We start from the raw sequence: 13,665 nt of genomic DNA, 5'->3' as shown, positions 1-13,665 counted from the left end.
AGAAAGCATCATAGCACTGAGACAGCACTAGTGACAAATACTAATGACCTTCTAGTTGCGTCAGATAGGGGACTTGTCTCTGTACTTGTTAGACCTTAGTGCAGCGTTTGACACCATTGACCATGACATCTTATTACAGAGACTAGACCAGTTGATTGGTATTAAAGGTACAGCACTAAGCTGGTTTAAGTCGTATTTATCAGATCGATCTCAGTTTGTATTTGTAAACGATGAGGCCTCGGTTACCACTGCCGTTCGTCATGGAGTTCCACAAGGTTCTGTGCTTGGACCAGTTTTATTCACCTTATATATGCTTCCTTTAGGCAGTATTATCAGAAAACACTCCATAAACTTTCACTGTTATGCCGATTATACTCAACTATATCTGTCGATCAAGCCAGATGAAACCCACCAGGTCGCCAAACTTCAAGTGTGTCTTAAAGACATCAAAACCTGGATGACCTGCAACTTCCTGCTGCTGAACTCAGACAAGACTGAAGTTATTTTACTCGGCCCAGAACACCTCAGAAATCAAGTATCTGATGATATTGTTTCTCTGGATGGCATCGCTCTGGCATCTACCACCACCGTAAGGAATCTCTGAGTTATTTTTGACCAGGACCTGTCCTTTGGCTCCTACGTGAAACAGATCTCAAGGACTGCCTTTTTTCACCTACGGAACATCTCAAAGATCCGGCACATCCTGTCTCAAAGGGATGCAGAAACATTGATCCACGCATTTGTTACCTCAAGACTGGATTACTGTAACTACGTATTATCAGGCTGCTCCGGTAAATCCCTTGGATCGCTCCAATTAATCCAGAATGCTGCAGCTCATGTACTAACGAGGATGCGAAAGAGAGATCACACTACTCCTGTACTAGCTGCTCTCCACTGGCTTACTGTAAGATTGAGAATCATATTTAAAATCCTTCTCCTTACCTACAAAGCCTTAACTGGTGATGCACCATCAGATCTTAAGGACCTTATAGTGCCATATTACCCCACTGGAGCATTACGCTCACTGAATGCAGGGTTACTTGTGGTTCCCAGAGTGTTAAAAAGTAGGTTGAGGGCTAGAGCTTTCAGTTATCAGGCTCCTCTTCTGTGGAATCAGCTTCCACTTTCAGTCCGGGGGGCAGGCACGGTCACCTCATTTAAGAGTAGACTTAAGACTTTCCTCTTTGATAGCGCTTATAGTTAGGGCTGTTTCAGGCTTATAGTTAGGGCTGGCTCAGGTTCGCCCTGGTCCAGCCCCTAGATATGCTGCTAAAGGCCTAGACTGCTGGGGGACATCTTAGGATACACTAAGCTCCTTCTCTCCTTCTCTTCCTCTTTCGCTTCTCCTCTACTCTTCACCTCTTCTTTCTCTCCTTCTGGATAAATGATTGTCTCTTCAATGCACATTACTAACTCTACTTTCTTTTTCCATGGATTGTGGCTGACTGGAACCGGTCCTGCCAGCTGCCATGGCCCTGCTGATGCCCCTCCTCTCAACCTCCTTCTGCTTAATGGATCGTGGCTATCTGGATCATGCCTACTACTCATTATATGAATAATTTTTATATATATATATATATATATATATATATATATATATATATATATATATATATATATATATTCATTGAATGTGCTGTACCTGTGTTACGTTATTCATTCTGGTCACATGACATCTATTGCTTCTGTCCATCCGGGGAGAGGGATCCTCCTCTGTTGCTCTCCCTCAGTTTCTTCCCCTTTTTTCCCTGTGAAAGGGTTTTTACTATCTTTATTGGGGGAGTTTTCCTAATCCAATGTGAGGTCCCGGGACAGGGATGTCATGTGTACAGATTGTAAAGCCCTCCGAGGCAAACTTGTATTTGTGATGTTGGACTATATAAAATAAACTGAATTGAATATAAAGCGTTTACATCCTGTGGTGATAGTTAATCATTGCCTTGTTGAGAAAGCTAGTTTCCAGGTAACTAGCTTACCTGATAGGGTAAGCTAGTTACTAGCTAAGTAACTAGCAAAGTTTTTTCCTTTCCATCATACACACAAGACTGTCTATACGTAGGCAGGGTCACTGTGATGTCACCCATTGGTTTGAGGACTATTTGAAGCCTTGCGCTTGGCATTTTGGAGGGTGAAGCTGGGGAAGAGGGACGACCGGCGGGGCACGGTGCCATTTTCTGGAAACGTAGAGTTTGTCATGCTATCCTTAGCTTGGTTACAAAGGTGCATCTGTAATTCCCATTGTCTGGAATATTAATTGGGATATTACTTTTGGCAAACAAAAACAGGGTCGTTTGTAATGTACTTGTCCCTTAGTACGACGAGCTAAGTTAACAAGCCAGGTATGATGAGCACAGACACCCATACCCACTGTTTAACGCGAACATATACATTAAATAAAACTTGAAGTTCACTCTCCAATTGGAGCACAGACCTCTTGGCCGTACAATTACCTCACAGCAAGGCATTTTTTGTGTGATATTTACATGAACGATCCTTCAAAAGGCTCTGACACCACAAACACACCTGAGCTAGCAGCAAAGAGGGGAATTAGCTAGAGGGACCAAAACTGTTAGACCAGGTTGAAAACATGTATATTTCTGCTATAAGTTGAAAGTTGAAGAAAAGCAAACAAACATTTATGAGACAGACTTCATACGAGTGGCATCATTTTTATTTAAATTACATTATAATTCCAGCAATATTGTACAACAATGTTCAACTATTATTGAATGTCTGACTATAGGGCTGCAACAACGAATCGATAAAATCAATAAAAATCGATTATCAAAAGTGTTGGCAACGAATTTCATCATCAATTCGTTGTGTCGCGCGATTATTACTTCAATAAGTCGTGGAGAAGAAAAAAAAGAGCGGAGCAACTGGCCTGCCAGCGTGTCTGAGATTGGAGTGAGACACTAAGAAAAGTTTAAATCGTGATCTTCACAAAAATAGAACATCTTTGAAGTGTCGAGTCTTGGCCAATCAGAGTTAAGATGTCTCCAGCGTCTTCATTTCCCTCAAACTTGTTTTTAATGGAAGCTAGTCAGCTTGCTATCACGTTAGCTAACGTGTTTGGGTTGTGTATTGTCATTAAAGTTCCGTTATGTTCCGTTACAGTTCAGTCTTGCTTGTAAAAAAACGTACCAAGATGAAACATGCCGTAACCCCCCGGTCTGGTTCAGTTCACGCTGTCACTCGTTAACGTTAAACCGGCGGATCTGACTGCAGGTTGTTGTTTTTCTTTTTACTCAAAGTAGAATGAAGCAAATCACGTAGTTGGGCTTAGCCAACAATGTGATGTCGCGGTGATAAGAGACCCAGATATTGATCAGATGATGTGAATGAAAGAGTTTAAGGCAGGTGGAGGTCCAAACAGACGTGAGAGGAGCAGTACAGCTTCCCTCTGTCCCAGTGTTTCATACAGATAACGCAGGGTATGCTAAATGCAGCATCGACTCAAAGGAGATCAATTACAGTAAAAAGGGCTCACATTTGGCAGATGTAAAGTATACATGTGTATGTTTTTAGTGTTAGTCCATTATTATTTAATTTTTTTAATTAACAGCTCAGGGATGTTCAAGGAGCAACCTGTTTGTGCTTTCTGAAGATGTTTTGCACTGTCAGTTCTGTTTTTTAATAAAGGGTTGGAAATGAATGATTTTTTGTTTTTTTATCCGATTCATCGATTAATCGAAAAAAATAATCAACCCATTAATCGATTATTAAAATAATCGTTAGTTGCAGCCCTATCTGACTACATGAACAAAGTTACTGGAGTTGAAAAGTAAATCATGTGGTCAGTGATTTTATACAATCATCACTATAACGCTAAGTAGGATATATAACTGTTTACTAGGTAAACACAAAATCACAGCCCATTTTAAGCGACACAACAGCTAATAGCTCGAAAATATGTGCTAAAGCTCCACAACATCGCAGCTATTCACACTCCACCATACCCCTCTAAAGTAGTATATTTAATGAGAATAGTGTCAGAGCTCTGATTCATCCGTTCATTACCGAGCCGGACAGAGAGAGGAGAGAAAATAAAAGATTTGACTTCAGTGTGCTTTGTCCCCGGTAGTCAAGGAAGAGGCCTGAAAGGTAACCAAGGCAGCATCTCTCACACACACACACACACACACACACACACACACACACACACACACACACACACACACACACACACACACACACACACACACCTCTTTTCATTCTGCCCTTTCTCTCTCACTCCCTTATGCACAATCTGAATAGAGAGGCAACAGAATGCACATGGATAGCCGGTGCGTGAGTGTGTGTGCGTGCTCAGGTGTGCTTCTCTCTTCATGAGCGCACACAGCTACTACATTATAATATACTCAATCACACACTTAGATGATTCACTTTTCCATTTTGTGAGTAACCAGAATAATTGGATCAAAGGCTTGGAGTGGTGCCGCCTCGTGTGACTTCCAGCAGTCTGGTGATGATGTCAGAGTGTGTGGGGTGAAAGGTCAAACCATCCACCTCCATGGCCAGGTTACCAGTTTTCCCGCTTCTTATCCCAAAACGCATCAGAGTGGCGAGGAAAGACTCCTCCTGGAGGACAAAGAGAGCGTGTTTGAGTGTAGTCCTAGAGAAGTACCACAGCTATATCTATTTCATTCAAAACAACATTCACACTTACAACACTTATTATGCATCATATTAGGATTCATGTCCAGCCTCTGTCCACTGTGCACACCAGCTAGTCTAACTTAGACATCTACTGTTTGGTGTTGTAGTGTATGTGGATTTTTCCTCAAAACAGCTGACTGCTGCTGCTGGAAATGAGGCTGATGAGAGTATGCAGGTCAGAACGAGGTAAATGAGGCTTAAAGCTCTGCAGAGCTGATGGGAACTGCAGAGTTGTGAGAATGTTGTGGGCTCTTGACTTTGGTCGTTACTTTTTAAATCAAACATATTCAATCGTTCCAAAAATACAGTTTATTGCCAACTTTGTTAATTTAAAAAGCGATAAAAAAACTGCATTTAGTATTTTTATTTGTATGTAACAGCTATATGATTACAAACATTGTCATTTGAAAATGTATGCACTTATCTATCTTATTTATCTGTTTTTTAATTAATTTGTGGTGGGTGTGTGTGTGAGGACCTTCATCACATGAACGATATACTTGAATGATAGTTATCATTTGTAGTTTACTACTTCAGTAAATCAAATTAAAAATAGTATTTGTTGAATTCAGTTACTAACTAACTAGTACTCCCAGCTTTACAAATAGTATTATGCAAATCAAGAAGATACATTTTATACTTTCCTCGTTATTTACATCTTGAAGAACACACAATATTGATTATTAAGAGGACGTGAGAAAGCAGATGGAAATCTCAAAAAGAGCACTTATTCAAGAGAATATTTAGAAAAATGTGTGTGTGTGTGTGTGTGTGTGTGTGTGTGTGTGTGTGTGTGTGTGTGTGTGTGTCACCTTGTCCACAGATGGCAGGTTAGCAGTCCAGTCCTGGAGCTGTTCTTGGGGGGTTGTGTGCTCCAAACCCAGTCCTTTCTTTCGGTATCGCTGGTGGGAGGGGCATGTGTGCAGCAGGTAGAGCCCACAGGCCACAGCATAGCCGCCCCAGTTAGACACCCCTTCAGGAGGAAAGGGCGTTGGTGAGAGTGGGAGAAGGTAAACCACAGACATTGGTGGTTCTTTATGAGTTATAAAACATATTAAAAAAAGACCCAAACTATTATAAAGCGACAACAAAAAGAGTGTTTTGCTCATATGAAGGCCATCTTTTGCACATCTGTGCCCAAGGGCCAATGTCTCATAATCAGCACATGACCTTACTTCCAACTTTCTTTAGCCGAGATAACTAAAATTGTATTGAATGTCAGGACACTGACCTAGTTTGGATGTAGTGAAATGAAGCAGTCAGGTCAGCACTTATCTATATTATCTATATAGCAGGGACGTGCGGTCAGGAGAGGCAGAGCCATGTCATCATAAATAATAAAACACAAATAATGATAAAATAAAGTAAATATTCATATTTATCTACTGATCTGTGCTATAAATGTAATTTCTGTATGATTCCAATGATTTCAAGTGTTTTTATAATCAAAATCGCTGAATGTGCGCATGTCCTGTTCAAACAGGTGAGGCAGACGAGCGGTGCTTCACCTCCAATTACGCAATCTGGGTTGAGCGCATGCCTTTTGCTTTTTCATTGTTTATCACCACTGTAATATTTGTAGACATTTTTATTATATGTCCTTTCTTTCCATATAATAGGTAGTGTATGTCGTATGTGTAGAGCCTATTTAGTCTCGCTGATCTGACATACAACCACAGTGAAAAGCAGAAGGGAGGCAGACAGTACCTCTGCCTCAAGAAAGGGGGCGTGCGAGAGCCTGCATGTCGGGTATATACTTTATTGCTCTTCTTCTACACTTTTAGAACTAAAAGAAGATAAGGAGGACTTTTACAACAAAGTCATTTTTGTCCAGAAGGATAGACGAAGGGACTTAATTTACAAGTAAAGGCAGAACCATGCATACACTGCAGTAGTCCATATGACCTGTTTTTATTTCTATTGAATGAGTATGAATTATGGAATTGCGATGGCAAATGGAAAGCACACAGAGGGTGCAGAGGAAATGCGCTCTTTCTCTGAGCTGCTATAACTTGGTGGACTCAAATATGGACCGTATCTATGTGTGTGATGATAAATATGAAAAACAAGCACTAGTCAATGTGCAAGCTGCCAATTGAATGATGAATTAAGCTCCTCTATTGGGCTCATATACAGCGACAAACTTTACCGCACGTCACTGCTCTATAAGGCACCAGCTTATTTCCCCTTGTTGGTTTCACGTCTCCTTTTCATGAAAGATTAGGGCCGAGATAATACAGTTGCTCCACGGTGGAACTTTCTCACCACTTTTGGTAAATGACATATGCATTTCCTCACACCACATACAGAGAGGTTCCGCAGAGGCCAGCTGCTCAGTGTGTATGTTTGACATGATGTCTGTGCACCCTGCACGGACACCTGTTGGTGTGTACCTTCATTTCAGACTGCATATTATGCATCCATACATGCAGGAGCAAGTATTAAAAGCTTTTCAATAATCTGCGGTGTTAACGTTAGACAGAGTCCACACCAGCAGTGACGGCGTAGTCAGCAGGAACATCACAGGCTATGAGGCCCCCGTTGGGCATCACACTCTCCACGATGCCCTTCAGCTTGCCCATCCCCAACTCATTACCGCCATCCCCGATTCCTGCAGGTCAGAGAGAGGAACACACGGGGAAACTCAGAGGCGAGCGGCAGACATGTTCATAGTCATTTGTAGAAGAACAGATTCGCTGCGAGAGCTTGACTGAATCGGATTTATTGGATTGGTGCATCATTTCAGTCAGCGCGGCACATAAAGCAACACAACAGGTGTTTGTTGGATTCATCATATTTCTCTGTTATCGTGCCAAAGCTTAAGACGTTTCAAGAGCTTTGGTTTTCCATCGAGGGGATTTAAGTGACAACTTGTTCCTCCACTCTGAGAATTTGATGGACTTCATACTATGATTCAAAAAGGAGGACAGTCGCAGCCCTATCTATAATTCACTTTTTGGTTTTACTTTTGTGTGCTGGTAAAATATGTAAATTAGGCTTTAACGGAGGAAAAAACATGCAGTCAGTTTATTCTTTTACAGGCTATGAACTGATGATCCTTCCATTATCGCTTTAAATTTGAATCCCTAAATTATAGTAAGAAAAAGGTACTATAAGTAAAGCATCATGAAAAAGACTAAAATGAATGGGTGACCTACCAGTAGTTAATATTCCTGACATATCCTTGGCAGCAATAAACAAGTTATCGATGGGATCCACCAGGTGTTTGATGTTGATTCCTCTCATGTTGTAGTAATTTCCATCTCCAGCGCGTCCAGTGCGCTCTATCGCCACAAGGTGGTCATATCTAGTATTAAAAAAGACGAGCACAGTCCATTCACACTGAGAGACTTCAAGCTGAGAGACTCAGGGCTTTAAATAATGCCGACGACACCAGATACATTAAAGTCCAGTGTGATCACTAACACATATCTAGACCGAGGACACTCACTTAAGGACAACGACAGACTAATCTAGAAAATAAGGCCTGATGTGAACTGCTTTTTGGGGCATAGAAACTCAAGTCAGTGGGTCGCTGGTTCCAGTCCCTGTATGGAGCGTGGACTGTCAGCTGGTGCCAGTAAGCACCCACACCCCAACTGCTGGAGATCATCTGTCCATGATCTCTCCTTTAGTGCATGTGCAAAGGCCCTATATATTTGTGCCTGTATGTTTAATGTGTGAAAATAACAGCAGAGTGAAAATATGTAGGTTTACTTTCTTTCATAATAGCGCTAAAAGGTATTTTATCGTGTCCTCATCCTTCCTGCAGTCACGCTTGACAGGTCAGCTCACCTGGGCTTGCTGGGGTCTCCATCGTGACACAGGAAGTGAAGTGCAGCGTCTGGCCCGCTGTCTTCAAATGTGACCAATGGGATTGCAGTTTTCAGCACACCTAGGGGTGCATTGCAGACTATTAACCCAAGACACAAACAGACCTTGTGTCTTGTGGCGTGTGTCTTGTACACACGCCGAGAGCAATGACATCGTTTCAGTGTCGAGGTCCACCTCTCCCCCACCTGTCCTCACAGCCTCATCAATGAGGCCCCGGTTCATCTCCAAGGCTCTCCTGTCCGTCACCATCGTCACCTGTTTCCCTAGCGACAGCAGCATGGTCGCCATGGCAATGGCCCCAGGTGGGCCGTCAGTCTCGTCAGGGGGACTAAAAGGGGAAGGGGATAGATTTTAATTTCAATAAATGTCTGTTCAGTCACTATCTGTCGCCAATGAGGGAACACAATGCATTGCTTTTGGGTGTCTGCCGCGACAATCCAGGCAAAAGTCACAAGGAAGTGTGATCAAAAAACTAACCTGCAAGCACCGCTCATCGCCACGGGTGAAGCTAAAGAGAAGAAACGGAGATCTTTGAGACTTTAAAGCTGGAGGCGGAACGTTTGACTCAGCACTAACTGCCTGCTGCTCTCTCAACAGCCAGCATCCACCAGACTTCTCTTTTGGCCGAGTTAAGAGACGTTGTGCTCCATGGGCGGGAAACCAAACGGGTCACATACTGAATAATTAACTATGCACCAACGTGTTTCAGGGTGCAAGCCATTCAAATGAATGGGGACGAGGACAATGTGGTGTAAGACCACAGGAGCGTGAGAACCGCTCCATGACTTTGTACGTAAATATACCTGTGTGTCACGTTCATAAGTACGTATGCGTGCAGGTACCTACCTGTGCATGTAGTGGGTTGGAAAGCCGGTAGTTATGGCAACAGAGAATGAGTGAGAGAGTGCCAGGCAGGAGCGCAGAAGTTCATCCTGAACAAATAAAGCTTGAATCCCTCGTTGACCTGGTTGAGAGAAAAAGGGAAGCAGACCTGGTACTGACGCCCAGAGGCTGCTGTGAGCCATCGACCCACGTTTAAGGTGTGAAACAGCTATACACCCTTGAACATTATCAGCTCGCGTCTCTGTTAGCGTTCACATTAGATTCAGATTAATTTATAATATAAAGACCGGTGTTTTGTTCTAAGTGTTCTCAAAGCAACCCTTCTGCTCATGAATTACATGACCCTACAAGCCAAGGCAACAGAGGCAAGTCCAGCAGCTCTATAGAGAGCCAGAGAGAGATCTATCATATATTATCTCTATATTATCTATTATATTATATCTATCATTGGCATTTGCCAGCTGCAGTATAAATATGAACGCATACTCCAAATGTAGTTATTCCAGCAATTAAATCAAAGCAAAATCTTTTCATTTTGGGTTCATAGTGCTGTAGTAAAACAGATTAATTCAACCGACATGTGACTTGCTAGTTACAGAGTGAAGACACCGAACTGGGTTGGCTTCCCGATGATGTCATGAACCCACCGATGTGTCTGGGACTTCCACGAGCAGTATTGGTTATTTCGGCCAGGAAATATCCAACATCCTATTTTATTTTGTGTTAGCATGCTAAGATGTGCTAAGATAACACTAAAGTACATGCTGATGGAAGCGGCATCAGTTTTTCAGTTATTTAGTCATAAACTAAAGTATTGGACAAATTCAAATTTGACCTGATGATGGCGCTAGCTGACATAAATATCTGTATATCTACAAAATGTCATGATACTCTATCCAATATGTGTCTGGACACCTATCATCTCTTAAACAGTGCCACTTTCTTGGCTAAAAATAAATTGTTAATTGCAGCCTATAATTTGCAGCTGAAATAAAATTCCACTCATGACGACCTCCAGCACTACTTCAAGTTTAATTTAAGAACCCAAATGACGTCACTGGTTGCGCGTGTTTACCTGGGTCCTCTCCAATGATCGTCTCCAGCTGTCGGATCTTTGCCACGGCCCTCTGAGATGCCAAGCTGTACAGCAAGGGATTGTGGGACACCAAAAAGCAAAGAGGAATCAGTTCAAGGTTGTGATCCGTGGAGGGCGAGCTTACGGGGCCCTCAGAGGGTGGAGGTGTGGGACGAGAAGGGGACGAGTCTTGGACGTCAGTCAGGAACATACAGCCTGGTGAGTGGCTGAATGCCAACGAAGGCTCTGTAGAGAGACACAAAAACAGTGCTTTGTTTCTTGTAAATACTACGAGGAGGTTATGAGTGAATGTAGCACTAGCCAATCATATTGCTCACTGCTGCTGATTATGGCTTCTATAGCAGTCACTCCACAGGCCCAGAACACTGGGACATCACCAGGCTGCAGCTGTACTTGCTCCCCATAGTTTGGTCTGGACAGGTCCTGTATGCCGAGGAGAGCTCCACACACAAGTAAAGCCAAGTCATGTGCTGTAAATGAAGGTTGTTAGTCTGTGTAAAGTGTGTGTAAAGTGTGTGTGTGTGTACCTGGGTCTCCTATGTGTACAGGAGCTCCATGTGCCAGCGGGTTGAGGTGAGTAACCTCCACTGCTGCATCCAGCATGCCAGCTGGAACAGGACGCATACTGACCACTAGAGGGCAGCGGAACACTGCTGCAGGAATACATGGAACTGCAGTCTTCTCACACACACACACACACACACACACACACACACACACACACACACACACACACACACACACACACACACACACACACACACACACACACACACCAAACAAAGATTGAACACTCACATCAATCAAATATTTACTAAATTTGAAGTTTACTGCCACGATGACTGCTTGTTTTCTAATATTATTTTCACAATCATTTCAAAACCACGCCAAATTCGGCCAACCCAACGCTATTTTTTCTAGCCAAGCTTAACCAAAAGTAGCCCAGCTATTTCAGTAACCCATAGCTGCAGTACATCCCAGAATGCACCCTGTCTGCTTGTCACAACAGGTCAATGATACAGAAGGTGTGACAATGAATGTGCAGCACATGCAGCTTTGTAGATATGTGTGCCATACCCTGTACATGCTGACGTTTGTGCCCTGCTCCACGTTCCGGACTGGGATTCCAGCTTTCTTCAGTAAGCCCTCAAAACCAAAACTGCAGCCCAGATAGAAGCAGACCATGTCGGACCACGGGCCGGGATGTGCAGCCTGCTGCTCCGAAGCATTCCTGGGAGCACAGTGAAAACAAAGAGGAGTGAGGCTGGTAGCATCACAGAGTCAAGGTGAGGGACGCTCTTTAATTCCTTTGGGAGTAACAATGGCAGGCTGTATATTATGAATCAGGAATGTCACTGAACAGAGAAAACATTATTTATGCTTGCAAATGATGCTGCTGTTTTTTTTAGACATACAAAATACATATTAAGCTTAACATCTTTAAATAAGTTACACCTTTTCATTAAAACATGATCGTCTATCTTCTATTTGAACCATATTCATTTATTTTCACATTTTGGCCTGCAGGCATGTCAACCAGTGCAGTTCTCTGTGTGTCATTTTTAAATACCTAGGCTGAGTGCTGTAACTCTGCAGACTTGAGATGGTTTTCACCAGGCAACCATCTTCATACACATAGTATTGAGAAATATCTGTCCTGAAGACGCAGAAAGACACAAACATGATATAATGGATAGTATTATGCCTGAACAAATTATAAATACATTTAGCCTCAACATAATTCATTACCAGACAGCAGTTAAAAGGGATTTTGAGATGGTGTGAGTCTTGTGGACAGTTCCTCACTGTGTGGCGTACTGCGGGTGTTCTACCTTATGTCAGCATCTCTCGCCAGAGGCGGACAGGAAGTCTCCCCTGATTGGCTGCGATAAAGGAGCGGCAAGGGGGCGGGGTTTCTGTGACAGAAGGCTTCAAAGTCATCGGCCAGATGATTGGGCAGGATGACGACATTGGCCTGCTGGTACCCTAACACAGAGTTTATGTACACAACACAACACAACACAACACAACACAACAGAAACCAATCAGACGACCAGATCGTCTCCAGCGCATTGCCCGCTTGACCAGGATTTCAAATCTACTTTGATGGATAAATAATATCAGAAACAAAAAGGAACCCAGATATATCTTAATGTTACTACAATAAAGTACCAACTCTAAGAGAGGGTAGATGTGTGGAATGCAGAAACAAGTATCGCTCCTGAGTCACAATTGCTTCATCCCTAAAAACAGGTTTGTTGTTGAGTGTAAATTAGAGACCGTTGGAGAATAGAGCTGTTAGTTTGTCAGGCTAACATGCAGCGACATGCAGAGCTGAGAACTTGTCAAAGCATCATTTATTCCTTCTATGATTTTAATAATTCCACTAATAACACCTCTTTTGAATGTCTTGATTTAACAGAAACGTCAAATATACCACTAATGGAATATCTTAATAAATATGAGGCAGGAAGTCAGACTTACTATATTATGCTGAGTGCAATCACATTCATACCATAGTCCCCTCTAATTGCTCAACCTATGGGTTAAGGTTATATCAGTTACCCACCAGTGCATGGCTCCAGTGTTACATGCAGCATCACAGAGGTGATCCACCGGTTCTTACCGTTGGCTAATCCAGTCGTGGCGCGTATTCTGGGGTCTTCCTGCCGGATCAACGACCTCAACTCAGCAGGACTCAGAGAATTTAAATGAAGTGACGGCTCCATTACGGAACAGGCGCTTTCGTTAGATACTCTGGTTACTTTCTCCTATTCCACGGACAAACTGGAGGAGAACTCGTCCACTCTGGCCCACTTCACTAGGGTTAATGTTCAGGTGGAGAATGTGTTCAATCATTAAACCGAATGGTTCAAGATGAAAGGGGGCAGCAATGGGGTCAAGAGAGAACCATTACCAGAGAGGCGTATGCCATCAGTTTGAAGAGAGACAGAAGAAAATGTATGGAAACAAAAGATTTACGTAGAGAGAATGCACTATGGGTTTGGTTTTTTTCGACTGTGAGAACATTTAACCTTCTATTTCCCATTCCTACTTTGAAGTTTCCCGATAGGAAACATTAAATAAAGTTGTTTCTTCTTACTATCCTGAGTCTCTAATGATGAACTGCATTTTTTCATTAATTCAACCGTCAAACCAATGATAAATTCACCCATTAACATCTTTTGTTTCAATTCACGTTATCAGGGGTTGGAGAACAAAAGGCTTTCTCT

The 13,665-nt window shown here is 42.6% G+C and overlaps 1 protein-coding gene across 1 annotated transcript; it reads right to left on the bottom strand.

The window, feature by feature from the left end:
* Positions 1-2,659: 2,659 nt before the first annotated feature.
* On the bottom strand, positions 2,660-13,161 carry dglucy (D-glutamate cyclase; the record flags this gene model as incomplete). The annotated part of the gene is made up of 14 exons (XM_079214256.1): positions 2,660-4,581; positions 5,472-5,632; positions 7,151-7,270; positions 7,818-7,966; positions 8,455-8,554; positions 8,679-8,821; positions 9,340-9,457; positions 10,412-10,657; positions 10,750-10,872; positions 10,960-11,110; positions 11,510-11,663; positions 12,003-12,089; positions 12,265-12,418; positions 13,059-13,161. The coding sequence occupies 14 exons, from the start codon at positions 13,159-13,161 to the stop codon at positions 4,420-4,422; spliced, it is 1,971 nt and encodes a 656-aa protein (XP_079070382.1). The 3' UTR covers positions 2,660-4,419.
* Between the last annotated feature and the right edge of the window lie 504 nt (positions 13,162-13,665).

Source organism: Taurulus bubalis, assembly GCF_910589615.1.
Source record: "Taurulus bubalis genome assembly, chromosome: 1".
NCBI lineage: Eukaryota > Metazoa > Chordata > Actinopteri > Perciformes > Cottidae > Taurulus > Taurulus bubalis.
The sequence above is the reverse complement of the archived record's forward strand: the minus strand, read 5'-3'. Positions and strand labels throughout refer to the sequence as shown.